Raw genomic sequence first — 15,762 nt, 5'->3', positions numbered from 1 at the left:
AATGGCACCGGACAGGAGAATTAGCTCCACCAGCTGTTATAAATAAATATATATAATTATATAAAAAAAGAAATAACAAAATATATAAAATATATATATGGACGGAAACAAACATTTTCATTTGATTTTAAAAGTTTGTTAATTCGTATAAAATCTGCACAATACTTGGAACCCTTGAATCAACATTTCATCATCGTTAACTGTGTTCTTCCTGCTGTTAAGATGAATAAATGTAAACGTCTGTTAAATGTTATTACTGACCTGCTGAATGCAACACTAGACTCATTGTTTGGGGTTCTAGAGGAGGAACGTGAGGTTCCTGGTCGAGCTGTCGTTTGGCTGTGTGACGTATTACAAGTGAAAAGGTTTTAAAGCTTTGATCTGCATCTTGTTGCGTTTCTTGTGTTTTTGTCACAAACTCGTCGACACCGTGACCGTTGCCATGGCAACTGGTGTCTGTACGTCAGCTGATCTCTCAGCTCTTGGCCTTGTCACCATGGTGATGTTTTGTGGAGGATGACGATGATGATTGGATTTATTTATTTACAGCTAACAGCGGTCAGCTGTGCAGAGACGTTTAACAAAGCTCCCTGGATGTGAACATCTGACCTGAGATCTGTTCAACCAGCGGAGTGACGTAATGTAGGCGATCGACTGTCAGCTGCAGGCAAACACTCCACAGCTGACCGGAGGAATCTGATGACATCAGCTGCTGCTGCTGCACGGTGACCTCTGCTGGTGAGACTGAGGAATTACAACAAAGAAGAGAGAAATATAATAAATCAGAAAAAATCAAATCAAATCAGGAAACAAATCAAGAAAGAGAAAAATCTAGGGAAAAAAAATCTGAAAGAATTAAAATCCGGAAAAACTAAATATAAAAAAATAAAAAAATCTGGAAGAAAATCTGAAAAATAAACTGGGAAAATAAACTCTGGAAAATAAGATCTGAATCTGGAAAGAAATCAGGAAAAAAACAATCCGAAAAAATAATGCAAAAATAAAACAAAGATGCATGAAACTAAGTTTGAATCTAATTTGAAATTAATAAAAAAATGACTTGAACACTTAAGTACTAAAAAGTGGAAACGTTTTGCACCTTGAACTCGTTGAGTTTGTTCTCTCGGAGCTCCACGAGTCACTGGTCTCCATGGAGACGGGACGGTCAAACACGAAGGAATAACGACGGAGAAATCTGGAATCTGTAAAAAACTTTATTCCATAAAATATACTTGTATTTCGCTCCGTGAAGCAGTTTCTGCTGTAAAAATATCCACTGAGGAGAGAAAGTGTTTAAATTCAGCTCAAAGACAAAAACACACAACTCCTATAAACTACACTATAATAAAAAACAACTCCTATAAACTACACTATAATAAAAAACAACTCCTATAAACTACACTATAATAAAAAACAACTCCTATAAACTAAACTATAATAAAAAACAACTCCTATAAACTAAACTATAATAAAAAACAACTCCTATAAACTACACTATAATAAAAAACAACTCCTATAAACTACACTATAATAAAAAACAACTCCTATAAACTACACTATAATAAAAAACAACTCCTATAAACTAAACTATAATAAAAAACAACTCCTATAAACTAAACTATAATAAAAAACAACTCCTATAAACTACACTATAATAAAAAACAACTCCTATAAACTAAACTATAATAAAAAACAACTCCTATAAACTAAACTATAATAAAAAACAACTCCTATAAACTAAACTATAATAAAAAACAACTCCTATAAACTACACTATAATAAAAAACAACTCCTATAAACTAAACTATAATAAAAAACAACTCCTATAAACTACACTATAATAAAAAACAACTCCTATAAACTAAACTATAATAAAAAACAACTCCTATAAACTACACTATAATAAAAAACAACTCCTATAAACTACCCTATAATAAAAAACAACTCCTATAAACTAAACTATAATAAAAAACAACTCCTATAAACTAAACTATAATAAAAAACAACTCCTATAAACTACACTATAATAAAACTAAGTGTTTGTCTTATTGAAATCCATTTAGAGAAACTTTGCATCGTAATTGTGAAATGATCACAATTATTATTATTATTATTATTATTATTAATGAAATGAAAGCACACTTAAAAAAATAACGACTCAGATATTTGTCCCCACTACAGAGGAATATTCCTTTATGGAAATATTGGGCCTCGTGCGAGAATCAGTGGCACAAACAGAATCAGGTGGTTTAGTGGATGTCTGAGCACATGAGCACATGAACACATGAACACATGAACACATGATGGACCGGTTTCCCCGAGTCAGCAGCTTCTGAACGTGTCTCATCAAGTTATCGGCATCTTTCACCGCTTTAGAAGTTTCTCTTCACGTGACGTCATCAATGTGCGTCGTCCCTTTTTAATCACTTGTTTTACACAAAAAAAAAAGAAAACGTTCCATTTTGTTTCCTGCTGATGTGAATCCATTTAATTCCCTCATCCAGTCATCTAACCCCGACCCACAAAAAACACACATTCATCGGTATAAAAGCAGCCGGATATGATGTAATGCCTCTTTAACGGCTGAATATCTCACGCGGCCAACAGGCGATGCTGATTTACGACTCAAGAAAAGTGCAATAAAATGTCCCTCAAATGTAAATCTATGTAAGTGATACGTCCAGTAAATAGTTCAGAAACATAAAGAGTGATAATAATCCTCCAGATGTAGTTTGATTCTTTGTGAAGCGATTACAGTGTTTTCACATGAATGTAGTGAAACACCCACAGAGGCAGAGAAGAAGAGTGAGACAGTCAACACTAAACCTGTGTTTTCTTCTTCGTCTGATTCTCAGAGAGAGCTGCAGGGACGACGTAGGTTTGTAGCTTTAACAGGAAGTTAGCATCACTGGGTCCCTCCACAATAAAACAACAGGAATTTTGGCAACCGGTGAACAGGAAGTGACCACATCTGGACTGAGGAGGAGTGACGTAGAGACGACGTATACGTCTCTGGTAGAGGCCTGTCAATCACCGAAGTAGAGTCCTTTTCTCATAGACTTCTATAGAATCAGAGGAGTCGCCCCCTGGTGGACACTAGAGAGAATGCAGCATCGACCCCGTGAGCGCGGACGAGTCGGCGTGAGGACGTCTAGTCGTCTCATTCAGACTCCTTTAAGACACGCAAAAAGCTTCTTTACTGACCTATTTTATAAATCATCTCGTGTTAAACACATTATTTCAAACATCTGAACAAAATCACATTAAAATAAAAGACTTCCAGTCGAGGGAACCAGAAGAATAAAAATGCTGACTCATTCCTGCAGCTCTCTACAGCCTCATTATAATATATATATATATATATATATATATATATATATATATATATATATATATATATATAGATAAAAAAGCTTCTTTTTATTTGTATTTATAAGCTTCTATAAAATATTCTTATTAAGTGCCAAGATGCTTTGTGAATAACTTTAGTTGGATTTAAAATAGTTTTTAAGGGTTAAATTAGTAATGTCGTCCCTTTATGAATTGTAGTTGTTATGAACTGTTAAAAGTAATAAAGTACATTAAATACGGCTCCGGGGTTATTATTTTAGGATTACTGTGAAGTCGGAGCAGCTCGTCTCACTGACCTGGTTTAAGGCTTTAAAGGTTTAATACATGAACGATCGGAGCGTTGCGGCCGCTCTGAAGACAACATGACAATAGAGACAGAATAAACAGCGGAAATATTTAAGAAAAAGAAGTTGTGATTAATATGAAGAGAAACAGTCAAAACATTGTGACTTTGTTCACGAAATTATCCATTTTTTCACTGAAATTGTTTTTTTTAATATTACTTTTCTTAAAAAGCTTAACTTTATGGCCTTTCTGGTAATGTTATGACTTCTATTTTTTCAAAATAAAAACGTTATTATTATTATAATATAATTAATATTTACTCATAAATTAATCTTTTGCTCACAATGTTTGACTTATTTATAGAAGAACTGAGAAACAGGTGAGATACATAACCTGCTAACAATATATTTACGTTGTGTTTAGTGGTAGTGGTGCACGTCGGCCTCTTGTGGCCATAAATGGGTATTACAACCAGAAACCCTTTAGCTTTGAATGTGGCCTCTCAGGGCTTCCGTACTTATTTCTCATAATGTTGCAAAATAAATGTATTTTTTATGACTTAATTCCTGAAATATTGAGACCTTTTTGTTTCTCATCATATTACTATGGAAGCCCATTCCCGCCAGCAAAATAAAATAAAAAATCCACCCGAAAAAAATAAAATAAAATAAAATCCACCCAAAAAAAATTTTCTCCACCCAGCAAAAAAAAAAAAAAAGATTATGATGGTTTTTTTTGCCGGAAAATATACGACATGCAATTCTACACAAGGTAACTATTACTGGTGACTTTTGTAAATGTTATATATCATTATAAGTATTAATATGTAGAATTGCATGTCGTTTTCATGGAAAGACTGGCGAGGCGCATGAAGCACTTGCGCACTTGTTAGCAAAAAAAAACCATCTTAATCTTTTTTAAACTTTTTTCTGGCTACAAAAAAAAACACAAAAACAAAAAAATATTTTTTTTCTGGGTGGATATATATATATTTTTTTTTTTGGATGGATATTTTATTTGTTTATTTTATTTTGCAAGCGGGACTGGGCTTCCATATGTTACGGCTTTTAAAAAAAATATTTAAACTTAATTCTCTAAATCTCATAATTTTTTTTTTCTGCACAGCGGCCGCAGCGCTAATGTTGTGTAGTGATTGTACTCTGCAGTGTGTGTGTGTGTGTGTGTGTGTGTGTGTGTGTGTGTGTGTGTGTGTGTGTGTGTGTGTGTGTGTGTGTGTGTGTGTGTGTGTGTGTGTGCGTTCTATCCCTCCCCCTCACTCTCCTGCAGGTCGTGTTTGACCAGGAACTCTTTAATGGTCGGCTGATTGTCTACTAGCCCCGCCCCCTGCTCCTCCAGCTGCTGCAGAAGCTCCTCCCACTGCCGCTTGTCCCGTCCCGTCTGCCACGACAGCCGAACCACCACCCGCAACAACGGCAACAGGAGTGGGTGTGGCCTGTCGGCGTGCTGCAGCGACGCTTCCTGCTTTTCGGTCAGTGGGTGGGGCTTATCCGGGAGTGGGAGGGGCCCGTCCTCCGCCTCGGGGGTCAGGACACGGAGAGCGTCGTCACAGTGGTCCCGGGCTTCCTCCAGCTGGTCCACCTCCTGGAAACAGCTCGACAGACCCACCAAGGTGAAGAACCAATGGGAGGAGGCCGGGGGCGGAGCCTGAGCCCGATTGTCATAGTAAGTCGCCCAGCCCAGTTTGTGTTGCAGTCTCTTGGCGTTGAGCAGCGGACCCAGAGCCTCCTGGAAACGTCCCACCCTCAACGAAACAACAACACATGAAGCTTCAATAACTCTATAAAACACGCCTCTTTAATTCTGTCACAGTACTCAAGGAAGACAATTTCTGCTGAAGCAAGAAGTCAAAGTGTAAACTCTTTACTATAATTTGAAATCACTGTCAATGATTCCAACTAACCGGCTGTTTTTGACAAACCATTTCAGTCACCGTCTCAGGAGGCGTTCAGGGTCTCTGCCCAATCGAGGGACATCAGAGCATCAAAACAAGGTCCACTTCTCAGTTTTTATCTTTACCTCATCCTTTAAAAAGGACGGGTATCTGTAGTGACCAGGAAGCGACCACATCTGGACTGAGGAGGAGTGACGTAGAGACGCCATATACGTCTCTGGTAGAGACCTGTCAATCACAGTAAGCCCCGCCCCTAAAGCATCCCCTGCTTTATGGTCTGTTTGACTCTAAATGGACCATCATGTACTAAATGAACATCATGCTGTATTGAAGAAGACTTGAAACTAGAGATTGAGACCATAAACTCATGTTTACAATGTTTACTGAGGTAATAAATCAAGAGAGAAGTAGAGTCATTTTCTCATAGACTTCTATACAACCAGAGGAGTCGCCCCCTGGTGGACACTAGAGAGAATGCAGCTTTAACACATGAAGCATCGGCTTCACTTCTCAGAACCGAAAGTTGCCGCCTGGTCGCTTGCAAAACTGTTTTTTTTTTCCTCCTCTGATTCTTAACTTTTCAGCACCAGCTCGTCAATGTCACAATCGACCGAGGCGGCCAATCAAATCAAGCTAGAGGCGGGCTTTGCTACTGTACCCCTGACTTCCTGTTTTGATGCCGATAGATGTGGATGGAACGGACATTGACATGCGCGGTGTGTCAGTGTTACCTGATGAGCAGCTGTCCGGTCTGCAGGTCGGTCAGGTAGAAGAACTGTCGGACGCACAGCGCCCCCCGCAGGGCCGACAGGGAACACAGGTGAGACAGGTACTGCTCGAACGCTCGGCTCCGCTTGGCGATCGTCTCCGCCGTGAAGTTCCTGCGCAGCTTCTTTCCTGCACAAAACAGGAAGCCGGTTTAGCAGTTGCACCAGTTTCGAGATGAGACGACAGGACTTCTACTTACGCGGGAAGCAGACGCGCTCCATCTGGTCTCGGTGGTTATGACGCAGCGTGGCGTGGAGCCGCTGGAAGTCGGAGTATCGGCGGGTGATGACGGCCGGAGTCTTGTCGCTGCCGCCGGACTGGATGACGTGGATGGTGTACAGCTGGAGGGAGACAAGAGACAAGAGACTCATACCGGTTCATAAAGAGTTTCTATTTGAGTTCACCAGCCTGGAGTCTTTGGCTGCGTATGATTTTCCATACTTACAACGCTACAAAATGTTCATCATGAGGAATGTAAACAGCAGCGACAGAAACAATTCTGTGGTCAGATAAAATGGCCGACATCTTCACGTTAATAATACAACACGAGGACAAACGTTGTCCGTTAGCTCTGACGAGCATCGTGATGTAAACACAGAGTCCTGCTCTCTGTCGTATTTCTGCAGGTTTAGTGGAAACATCACTTTGTGCAGATTGAGAGACGTTTGCTGAAGTGGTGCATTCAAGACCTCTTTAATGAGGTCACAGCGATGCTCTTTCGCTGTCTTGACTTTCAGTGAAGGAACATTTTATTTGACGGAAGCGTTTGTCACACACGATGTGTTCAAGGACCGTCGCAAAGATGACAATCTGATGATGATGACGGTTTTTACAGCTTCTGGCTTTGATGAACGGTTTAGTTTTGGCGACTGTTTGAAGAAAACACGCTTACAAATCCTGTCGGCGGGTTTCGGGTTCTTAACCTAGACTCCGTAACACACACACACACACACACACACACACACACACACACACACACACACACACACACACACACACACCCGGCTCTTTGAACTCACCACGTATTTGGAGGAGGCGTCCGTCACCACGCTGGCGTCCGTCACCTCGAACAGCAAGTCGTCCGTCAGCTGCCTCCCGGTCGAGGTGGGACTTCCTCCGCCGAGTCCACGCAAGGTCCTCCAGCTCTCCTGAAGCTGCCGAGTCAGCAGGAAGGACGCGGGGGGGCCCACCGGGGACACGCCCACAGGACTGGTGTCTACAGGTGAGACGGGGTCAGGTGACATTAATCTACTGCGACTCTAATGTACGACACGTGTATTTCTTGGCGATGTTGCAGGTGTTAAAGAGCAGCTCACCTGTGCTGCTAAGCCCCTCCTCCATCGACTCTCCCAGGAAGTCGGAGTCGCTGTCCAGCCCCGATCCTTCGCCCTCGCCTCCGTCCTCGCCTCCTTCACCTCCTTCACCTCCTCCTCCTCCGCCGTCGAAGCACAGCGTCCCCCCCAACCGATCGGTCACACACTCCTCCTCCTCCTCCAGCTCCGCCTCCCAGCCGTCCTCTTTAAACTCCTCCTCTTCCTGTCCACACGGGGCTTCCTGCTCAGGTCCCGCCCCCTGACCGTCTTTAAACAACGAGCGCTTCAGACGGTCGAGCAGCCGGGACGCCATGACGCCGCCGGGGGGGGGGGGGGCTGCAGAGACAACAGGGACGACTAAAGGTCAACTCTCATCAGGATTATTTAGGTTTTTTTGATCAAAGATTTAAACAAAATAGCGAAGAGCTCCGAGGTTGAGCTGCTGAAGGAAAGAGTTTAATATCTCTGAAACTAAAACCACAGATCCTCAACCTGTGGACACTCCCAGGAAGGGATGAACGTTCCATTTAGAACTACTTCACAGAGCCAAAGGAAGAGTTCATTACGCTCTGCGTTCATAACGAGACGCTAGAATGGAGTAAATAAGGAAGACACTCGGTGCTCGTTCGGTCAGAAAAGGTATAAAGAAAAGTTCGAGAGAGAAGTTCGACCTTTGATCAGTTTCTGTGTGAAGTGAAAATCAGATTTCAGCAGAACTTGTCAGACTTCTCGGGGGGGAAGCCAAGCTGGAGCGTCTGTTTCTAGCGGCGTGTCTCTGGAGGTGAACGAGGCCTCCAACTCATCCCTTCATCCGTCACTACCGTCGTCTTTTAAAATCCCCTCATACAACATATTAGATACGATGCATAATTATCAACGGTTTGTATTTAACGGTTTTAGTTCATAAAGTTTTGGAACAAACGAGGAGTAGAGCAGTGCAGCCTAAGATGACGGCGTGTTGTGTTTTATACCTTTGCTCTCCTGGACTGACAGCAGAGATCAGCGGGACATGGAGCTCAACTTTAAAAGCTCCGGTTACAGAGTTACAGAGCGGCTGATTAATAATGCAGCGGCTCGCTGAGTCAGCCGGGAAAAACCCAACGCACGGCGAGGCCCCCGGGGTGAAGACGACGAACACCTGGAGGTCATCATCGGCAAACGTTATCGTCCCCAACAGCTAATCACACACATTTAAGATCTACAGGAGGACCGTGTGAACCGGTCTGGACCCACAGCAGGGTGCAGCGCAGCGATGAGCATCCTGATCACCATTCAACAGGAAGGTTTCCTCCGGTTTCATTCAATGAAGGCACTTAATTAAAGGCGTTTGATATTGTGGACCACAAACAAACACACGAGTATTTGATCAAAGAGTGAAACTACGGATTATCTGTTTTTACCGTATTTCAACCTGCATAAAAACGTATAAACGTACCTTCAGCTGGTCGACGGTCAAATCTCATTTTCTGTGTTTTCTCCAGATAATTAACTTTCCCTCCACCGTCAACATCATCACGAACAACCTCCATGAATGACCCGCTTACACTGAGAAACACTCTTTATTACAGCACCCTGCACACGTGTCATTGTTTATATATATATATATATATATATACACATATATTTTATTCATTTTATATACATTTATTTTATATATTTTAATATATGTTTATTGATATCTGTACATAGCAGTTTTACCTTTGTTCCAGCTTTGTTGTTATTTATTTTCTGTCTAAGTACATCAACAACAACAACAACAACAACTACAACTGAAATAAATCAGCATGAGAGGAAACAAACAAACAATAAAGATAAAACAAGTGAAGAGAAGAAGTGTTCAACGTTAGCTGGTTATAAAGTCAATAACTGTCCCAACACACACACACATTTAGATAAAGTGCTGTGGAGTCGAATGCTAACGCTGTTAGCTCAGCGCTCAGCGGTGTAAAGTTAGCGGACGAGCTAACACGTTTGTTTACAGTCGCTGTTCCGATCAATCGGAGAAACTCACCGTGAAGCTCCGGCAGCACGCTGTCTCTCTCCGGCTCCTGTCAGCGCATGTCGGCGGGGTGAACGTAACGCTCGGTCCGGGAGAGGACCTCCGGGGCTGTCCGGTAGTGAAGGGTCAAAACGCAGCGGACTGGATCCGGATTTATGAAGCTATCCGCCGGCTGGAGGAGAAGGAGGAGGAGGAGGAGGAGGAAGTAACCATGTAAGGGAATGTAGTTCACCACAACCGACAATAGGGGGCGATAGAGAGATAGAGAGACAGACAGAGAGAGAGAGAGAGGGAGAGAGAGATGGAGAGAGAGAGAGAGAGAGAGCGAGAGATGGAGGGTTGGATGTGAACCCTGATCTCTGCTCTTTGGTAGACCTGCTTTTACTCTAGAAATGAACTTGTGCGTTCTTGTTCTTGATGAACAAAACAATGAGGAGCAGAGACCAGAGAAATGTTGCTCACTTCATTTGAGTTAAGGTGGAAAGTCAGTTCAGGAACAAAGACTTCACTCAGTGTGCTGCTTGAACATAGAATCATATTTTCAGTCAAATCCAAACAGGAAAGCAGCATTGAAGCTGTTCTTGAGGCTTGTTGTTGACCCGACACGTTACGTCTGTTAGAGTCATCACTCTATTGGACCTGAAGTACATGAAGAACTGTGGTGAAACAGGAAGCTGATTCAAATGTTTTATTGAAGCAAAAGAAGCATTATCACCATGAAGAAACACAACATTACAAATAACAAGTCCTACATTTTACAATTACAGAACAAAGTTCTTCATTATCAAGAGAAACACTCCTCATTCTGCAGAATGAACTCTGATAGAGCTATACTATAATAACCATGTTATTGGATCATTATTACTGATTAACATGTAAGTAGCATTTTAACGCTGCAGCAGGTTGAGATTCTACAAAACAATGCGTCATATTTAATAAGCTCATCACACATTTTATATTAAATATCTTAGTGTGCAAAGAAACTACACTCTTAGAAATAAATGTGCTAACTAGAACCATGGAGGGTTCTTTGGCTCGTTTCCTGGAACCCTTTCAGAGGGTTCTAGCTAACGAAGCATAAAGAGTTTTACCCAGAACCATATGTGAAAGTTTCCACCCAAAGGTTCCACAGAGAACCCTCACATGGTGTCACGGTTTCACCCACAATCTTCTCTGGAGGTTCTATGCAGAACATTTCCACCTTCTAAGGGTGCAAACAAGAACCCACCTGCGTGTCTCCACCAGGAACCCTTTCGTATCCCAAGGGTTCCATCTAGAACTCACTATGGGTTCCTCATGAGGTTTATAAAGAACCGGGGCTGACGTGGTGCAGCACAACCCACATTTCTGACTTTTTTTAACACCTGTGCTTTCAAAGATCCTTGAAGAAGGAAAAGGTTCTTCAGAAGCAAATGGTTCTGGGTAGAACCTCAGCCCTTCAGGAAGAACCTGTTTGGAACCTTTATTTCTAAGAGTGTAGAACCTTTAGCTGACAGATGAAGTGGAGTAACAGTCTGAAGTAGCATGACATGTAAATACGTTACTTCACAGCAAAGGGTCAGTACTTAGGTACTTTGGTACTTTCTACCATTGATTGAGAGGAGGAAGAGGAAGAGGAAGAGGAGGAGGAAGAGGAGGAAGAGGAGGAGGAGGAGGAGGAGGAGGAGGATAAAGGAAGCCTCTGACCAGAGTGGATTCAAACAACATTAAAGCTCATCTTTTCCTGCACACGTCTCCTTCTTCTTTGTCTTCTTCTCTTCCTTGTGGAAGACTTTTCCATCCGACTGCTTCCTCCAGCTCAGCTTGATGTCGTCATTCAGCCCCTGGTCCTTCAGCCTCTGTTTGAGCTGAGATACAAAAACATTTACTTCCTGAATGTCGCTGACAGAGAAGAAGTCTTCACTAAACGCTGTTGTTCATTTACATCCTGCATCCTTTCTCACACTGTCCTCATGTGGAAGCTCTGCTTGAGAAGAACTCTGGTTCCCACTAGAACAGCTTTGTTGTTTGCATGTTCTTTGGACACGAGTCTACCTTCAATAGTGACGTATACACGTTTGCACTGCACATAGCACATTTACATTGTTCTTAGTAGTCCACTAAATCACATGTATCACCTGTTGTTCTGTTTTTAATGTTAGAAAGATGTACCTTCTTCAAGAGCTCCTCCATCACCACAGGGTCATTCAGAACCAGAGACGAGCTGCTTGTCTGCAACCTCACTTTGATCACTTGCTTTGAAACAACATCTAAAAAACCAACAACCTTCATCAGTCACAACATTTCTGGTTGATAATAATCTGCATCCTTGAATTTTTAACACTTTGAATGATAAAATAGAAAGTATGGTAATTTTCCATCAGCTCAATCTTTAAATATGGCTGGTGGAAGAAAACCTTAGCTTAGCTTAGCATGGTCTTAGCGTTAGCATTCTTGCATCAATGAGGCGATCACTCTCCATCATCTGCAGTTGATCTGCATACACAACACTGAGTGAATGATAGCTTACCACTGTAGCAAATGAACGCTCTCATGACGTTACAGTTCAGGTCCTCCCATTGTCCATTGGCACTAAAATCTGCTGCCACACAACTGTCAGAGTAACTTTTAGGCTCATTAGGTTTCCAGTTTGTAAATGAGGAGTCACTTCCGTCAGACCACTTCCATCCATCTCTGAAAAGGCCGATCCAGACAAAATGTCCTGAGGGTACCACATTCTGGACCTTCTGGTTCTCTGTCATGTTTCTCACACTGGCCAGGTCTGTGTGGTGTTCTCTGCAGTAGCTCTGGGCCTCAGTCCACGTCATGGTGTTGTTAATGAAGACAAATGTCTCATTCAGTCCTGAAAATAGACCAGAGTGAAGTGCTGTGAAGAGGCACCATAACAGACAACTTAGATGCAGACCAGTTTTATTGTTGCTTAATGAATCTCAGCATGAAGGTGAAGTCAACACAGAGCTGTGTGAACATGAACATTCAGGCGTCCATTGAGTCACACATTCATAAAGACACATCAGAGCTATTTTCCCTCCAACAGACATTATACAAACCGTCTTAATGAGCCTGCTCCCACAGTGACATGAAGGCAGGACTCACATTAGTCTGCTTTAAATGACATTCATGTAGCCCAAGACTAGTTCAGGTTACCATGAGGAACCTTTAACTGGCTATGAAACAGTGTAGTCCTGATCCTCTATCAGACCTCCATCAGTAAACAGACCATCAGAGAGAAGATGGTCTGGTTCTATAGAGTTATTCTTGATGCTCGTCATCGGAGCCACCGGGTCGGATTCTGGTGAAACCAGATGAAATCATGCAGGTTCACCAGAACCTCCGTCAGCTCAGACTCCAGCAGAGACCGGTCCACCGTGGACAGACCCAGATCCAGGCCGTATTGCTGGGAGGGAAGGGGGGCACGGGAGAACCAGAACCAGGACTGATCGGGGCCGACTGTCAGACCCTGCTTCAGTAAAATGAGAGGTTTTCTAAAGGGACTCTGGTGCTCTGAAACACGACCACTTATGTCCACAGGGACCAACAGAATCAACACAACATGACTGTTTCTCGTAGTAGCTTCAATATTCTCACCTCTGACATCGAAGCAGACTGGCTTGAAGCGTTGATTACAAAGGAAGTCGTCCCAGTACCCATTTGTATACATCAATGTACAGTTTTCTTTACTGTAGCGGTTGTTCGGTTTTCCAGACCCCCATCGTCTGAACTCCGTCTCTCCGGGTTTGTAGAAACTTGTGTTTGACAGTGACCACCTCCAGTTGTCCACGTCATCGTTCAGTCCTATCCAGGCTCGCTGAAAGCAATATTTCATTGTGATACAAAGAAATAGACTTTTAGATATTTTAGCTTACCATTGTTTTCAAGTCTGTCTTAAAACAATATTCAGATGCTGATATGAACATTGAAACAGGTTTTACTTTCTGTAATCACTCCTGCTGTTCATAATGGACTAAGCGTCTCGTAACGTGATGGCTGAGCTGGCGGCTAGCAGCTAATGGTGCTAACAGCTAACGGTGCTAACAGCTAACGGTGCTAACATTTCAAACAATGACAACATTACTCCTCTATATCTTTACATGGATGATATTTGTTTGATGAGATATTAATGCTGTAAATATCAAGTAGAGATTATCAGTATGTTGCATTAAATCATGTTTTGTTTGTAAAATATTAATCTGTAACTCTGTCACATAAATGTCCCTCTGAAATGTATTAATAAATAGCATTGAATTTAAATACTCAAGTAAAGTACAAGTCCAGACTTCAGTACAGTTCATCTGCAGACTTTTCACCTCTGTGTGAATGTAAAACCTTCAGACCTCCTGTCACTGATATAATATTACTCACAGAACTGTTGTCGACCATTTGGCTTGAATCCACCATTGTGTTCAGGGTGTTCACGTCCTCCATGTCCCGTATGGAGGCCAGGTCGCTGTATTTCTCTCTGCAGTGACGCTGTGCTTCAGTCATGTTCTTCGGCTCATAAACAAAATGGTAGCGACGTTCAGCAAGTGATGAGACGGCACACAGCCCTGGATTGACAAACAGCATATTGATTATATTTAATATTAATAACTTTACTCACTCATGCAAATGATCATTTTACATTAAAGTAAAAAAAGATGAAGAAAGAAGGAGAAGAAGAATGTCACAGGGAGAAATTATTAAACAATATTATAATGTTAAAGATGGGAAAATAATAACAAGATATGAAAGTCTTGCCTGACACGACGACGATGCTCAGAAGAAGTTTGTCCATCCTCGTCTCTTCTCTGGTCCTCTCTGTCAGTCGCTGACTGTAGATGTGCAGCTCATGCAAACTGATGGAACCATTATTTGCATATATATATATTATAATGATGTAATAATATCTGACTGTCCTCTGACGTTTGGTTCATTGTTTTAACACAATGACGAAAAAATGACGAGCCGAGAACAAACGAGATGAATGATTATTATTCAGATAAATAATAATAATTATAATTATACGAATAATAGTAATAATGACAATAACAGTAAGTTGTATTAATTAACATTATAGCAATTATTGTTATTAAAAAAGTAATGCTAATACTATTATTGATAATAACTGTAATAATAAAATAGTAGTTGTGATACAAATAATACTAATAACACAAATGATAATATTACTAATATTTATGCGATTGGTTGTAGAAGTTTTAATAAATATAAATTAAACTAAACAAAACATGTAACAATTATTAATAACTCAATTATGAATCTTAAACTCATAAATTATGATACAAATAATGATAGTACATAGCTTCAGTGATACGACACCATTAGTTTAACTAATATCATTTTAACATAAGATTACATTTAGGTCGCCACCCTTTTTGGAGAAATAGGGAAAATTTCCAAATTTGATATTAATTAATTAAATCTTAATTTTAGGATTTCTACGGAGTTCTTCACATGACGTACAGGAAACTATTATTTAATATACACACAAATCAAATGATCAAGTTCTTTATAATTTAAATGTTTATTGGACTCACTACATAACTAAACTATTAAACAGAAAATAAATGAATAAACGATAAAATGGAATAAATAAAGAACATGATGAAGAGTACAATGAATAACAAAAACAAGAATATTCACTTCTGCTGTTATTACTAGTAGTCCTAATTTTTCCATAATTTGTATACTACTCTCATTATATGAATCATTAACATCATATGCATTGAATGTGTGTAACTCTGTACACATGACATCTATCACACATCTGTCCATCCTGATAGAGGATCCTCCTCTGTTGCTCTCTGAGCTTTCTTCCTCTTTTCTCCCCGTTAAAGTGGTTTTTTGGGGAGTTGTTCCCGTTCTGATGTGAGGGTCCTGGGACAGAGGATGTCACATGTGAACAGATTGTAAAGCCCTCTGAGGCAAAATTGTGATTCTGGGCTACAGAAAATAAATTGAATTGAATTGAAATTGAATAACAATAAACCACAATCAAATGAAAAGGACTGCATGTGAGCAGGTTTAACATTACACTTCATCATACCTGTTTATAATACTGTTATCTGTTTGTTGTGCACTTTATTTGATATTCTTTTATATTCTATTGTACATTTTTATATGTTTCTATTTCTTGC

The 15,762-nt window shown here is 40.9% G+C and overlaps 2 protein-coding genes across 2 annotated transcripts; both read right to left on the bottom strand.

Annotated features, from left to right (window-relative positions):
- Window positions 1–3,456: 3,456 nt before the first annotated feature.
- snx21 (sorting nexin family member 21) lies at window positions 3,457–9,784 on the bottom strand. Its single transcript, XM_079179778.1, has 6 exons — window positions 9,641–9,784; window positions 7,633–7,965; window positions 7,336–7,532; window positions 6,516–6,657; window positions 6,280–6,445; window positions 3,457–5,398 (listed from the first exon to the last, which is right to left on the bottom strand). Exons 2-6 carry the CDS (start codon window positions 7,940–7,942, stop codon window positions 4,897–4,899), a joined length of 1,317 nt encoding a protein of 438 aa, XP_079035904.1. The 5' UTR covers window positions 7,943–7,965; window positions 9,641–9,784; the 3' UTR covers window positions 3,457–4,896.
- A 1,405-nt stretch (window positions 9,785–11,189) lies between these two features.
- LOC306711066 (C-type mannose receptor 2-like) lies at window positions 11,190–14,157 on the bottom strand. The gene is made up of 5 exons (XM_079179842.1): window positions 13,991–14,157; window positions 13,217–13,436; window positions 12,138–12,470; window positions 11,780–11,877; window positions 11,190–11,475 (listed from the first exon to the last, which is right to left on the bottom strand). Exons 1-5 carry the CDS (start codon window positions 14,111–14,113, stop codon window positions 11,335–11,337), a joined length of 915 nt encoding a protein of 304 aa, XP_079035968.1. The 5' UTR covers window positions 14,114–14,157; the 3' UTR covers window positions 11,190–11,334.
- Between the last annotated feature and the right edge of the window lie 1,605 nt (window positions 14,158–15,762).

The sequence above is a fragment of the Pholis gunnellus genome, assembly GCF_910591455.1.
Source record: "Pholis gunnellus genome assembly, chromosome: 2".
Taxonomy (NCBI): Eukaryota; Metazoa; Chordata; class Actinopteri; order Perciformes; family Pholidae; genus Pholis; species Pholis gunnellus.
The sequence above is the reverse complement of the archived record's forward strand: the minus strand, read 5'-3'. Positions and strand labels throughout refer to the sequence as shown.

Bases quoted from the DNA above. Each gene is read 5' to 3' on its own strand.
- snx21 (XM_079179778.1), bottom strand. From the start codon at position 7,942: ATGGCGTCCCGGCTGCTCGACCGTCTGAAGCGCTCGTTGTTTAAAGAC. The intron at 7,533-7,632 runs GTGAGCTGCTCT...TCTCACCTGTAG, and splicing joins GGAGGGGCTTAGCAGCACAG to ACACCAGTCCTGTGGGCGTG. The intron at 5,399-6,279 runs GTAACACTGACA...TGTTTCGTTGAG, and splicing joins ACCGGACAGCTGCTCATCAG to GGTGGGACGTTTCCAGGAGG.
- LOC306711066 (XM_079179842.1), bottom strand. From the start codon at position 14,113: ATGACTGAAGCACAGCGTCACTGCAGAGAGAAATACAGCGACCTGGCC. The intron at 13,437-13,990 runs GTGAGTAATATT...TATTGCTTTCAG, and splicing joins AAATGGTCGACAACAGTTCT to CGAGCCTGGATAGGACTGAA. The intron at 12,471-13,216 runs GTGAGAATATTG...GTCTATTTTCAG, and splicing joins AGTCTGCTTCGATGTCAGAG to GACTGAATGAGACATTTGTC.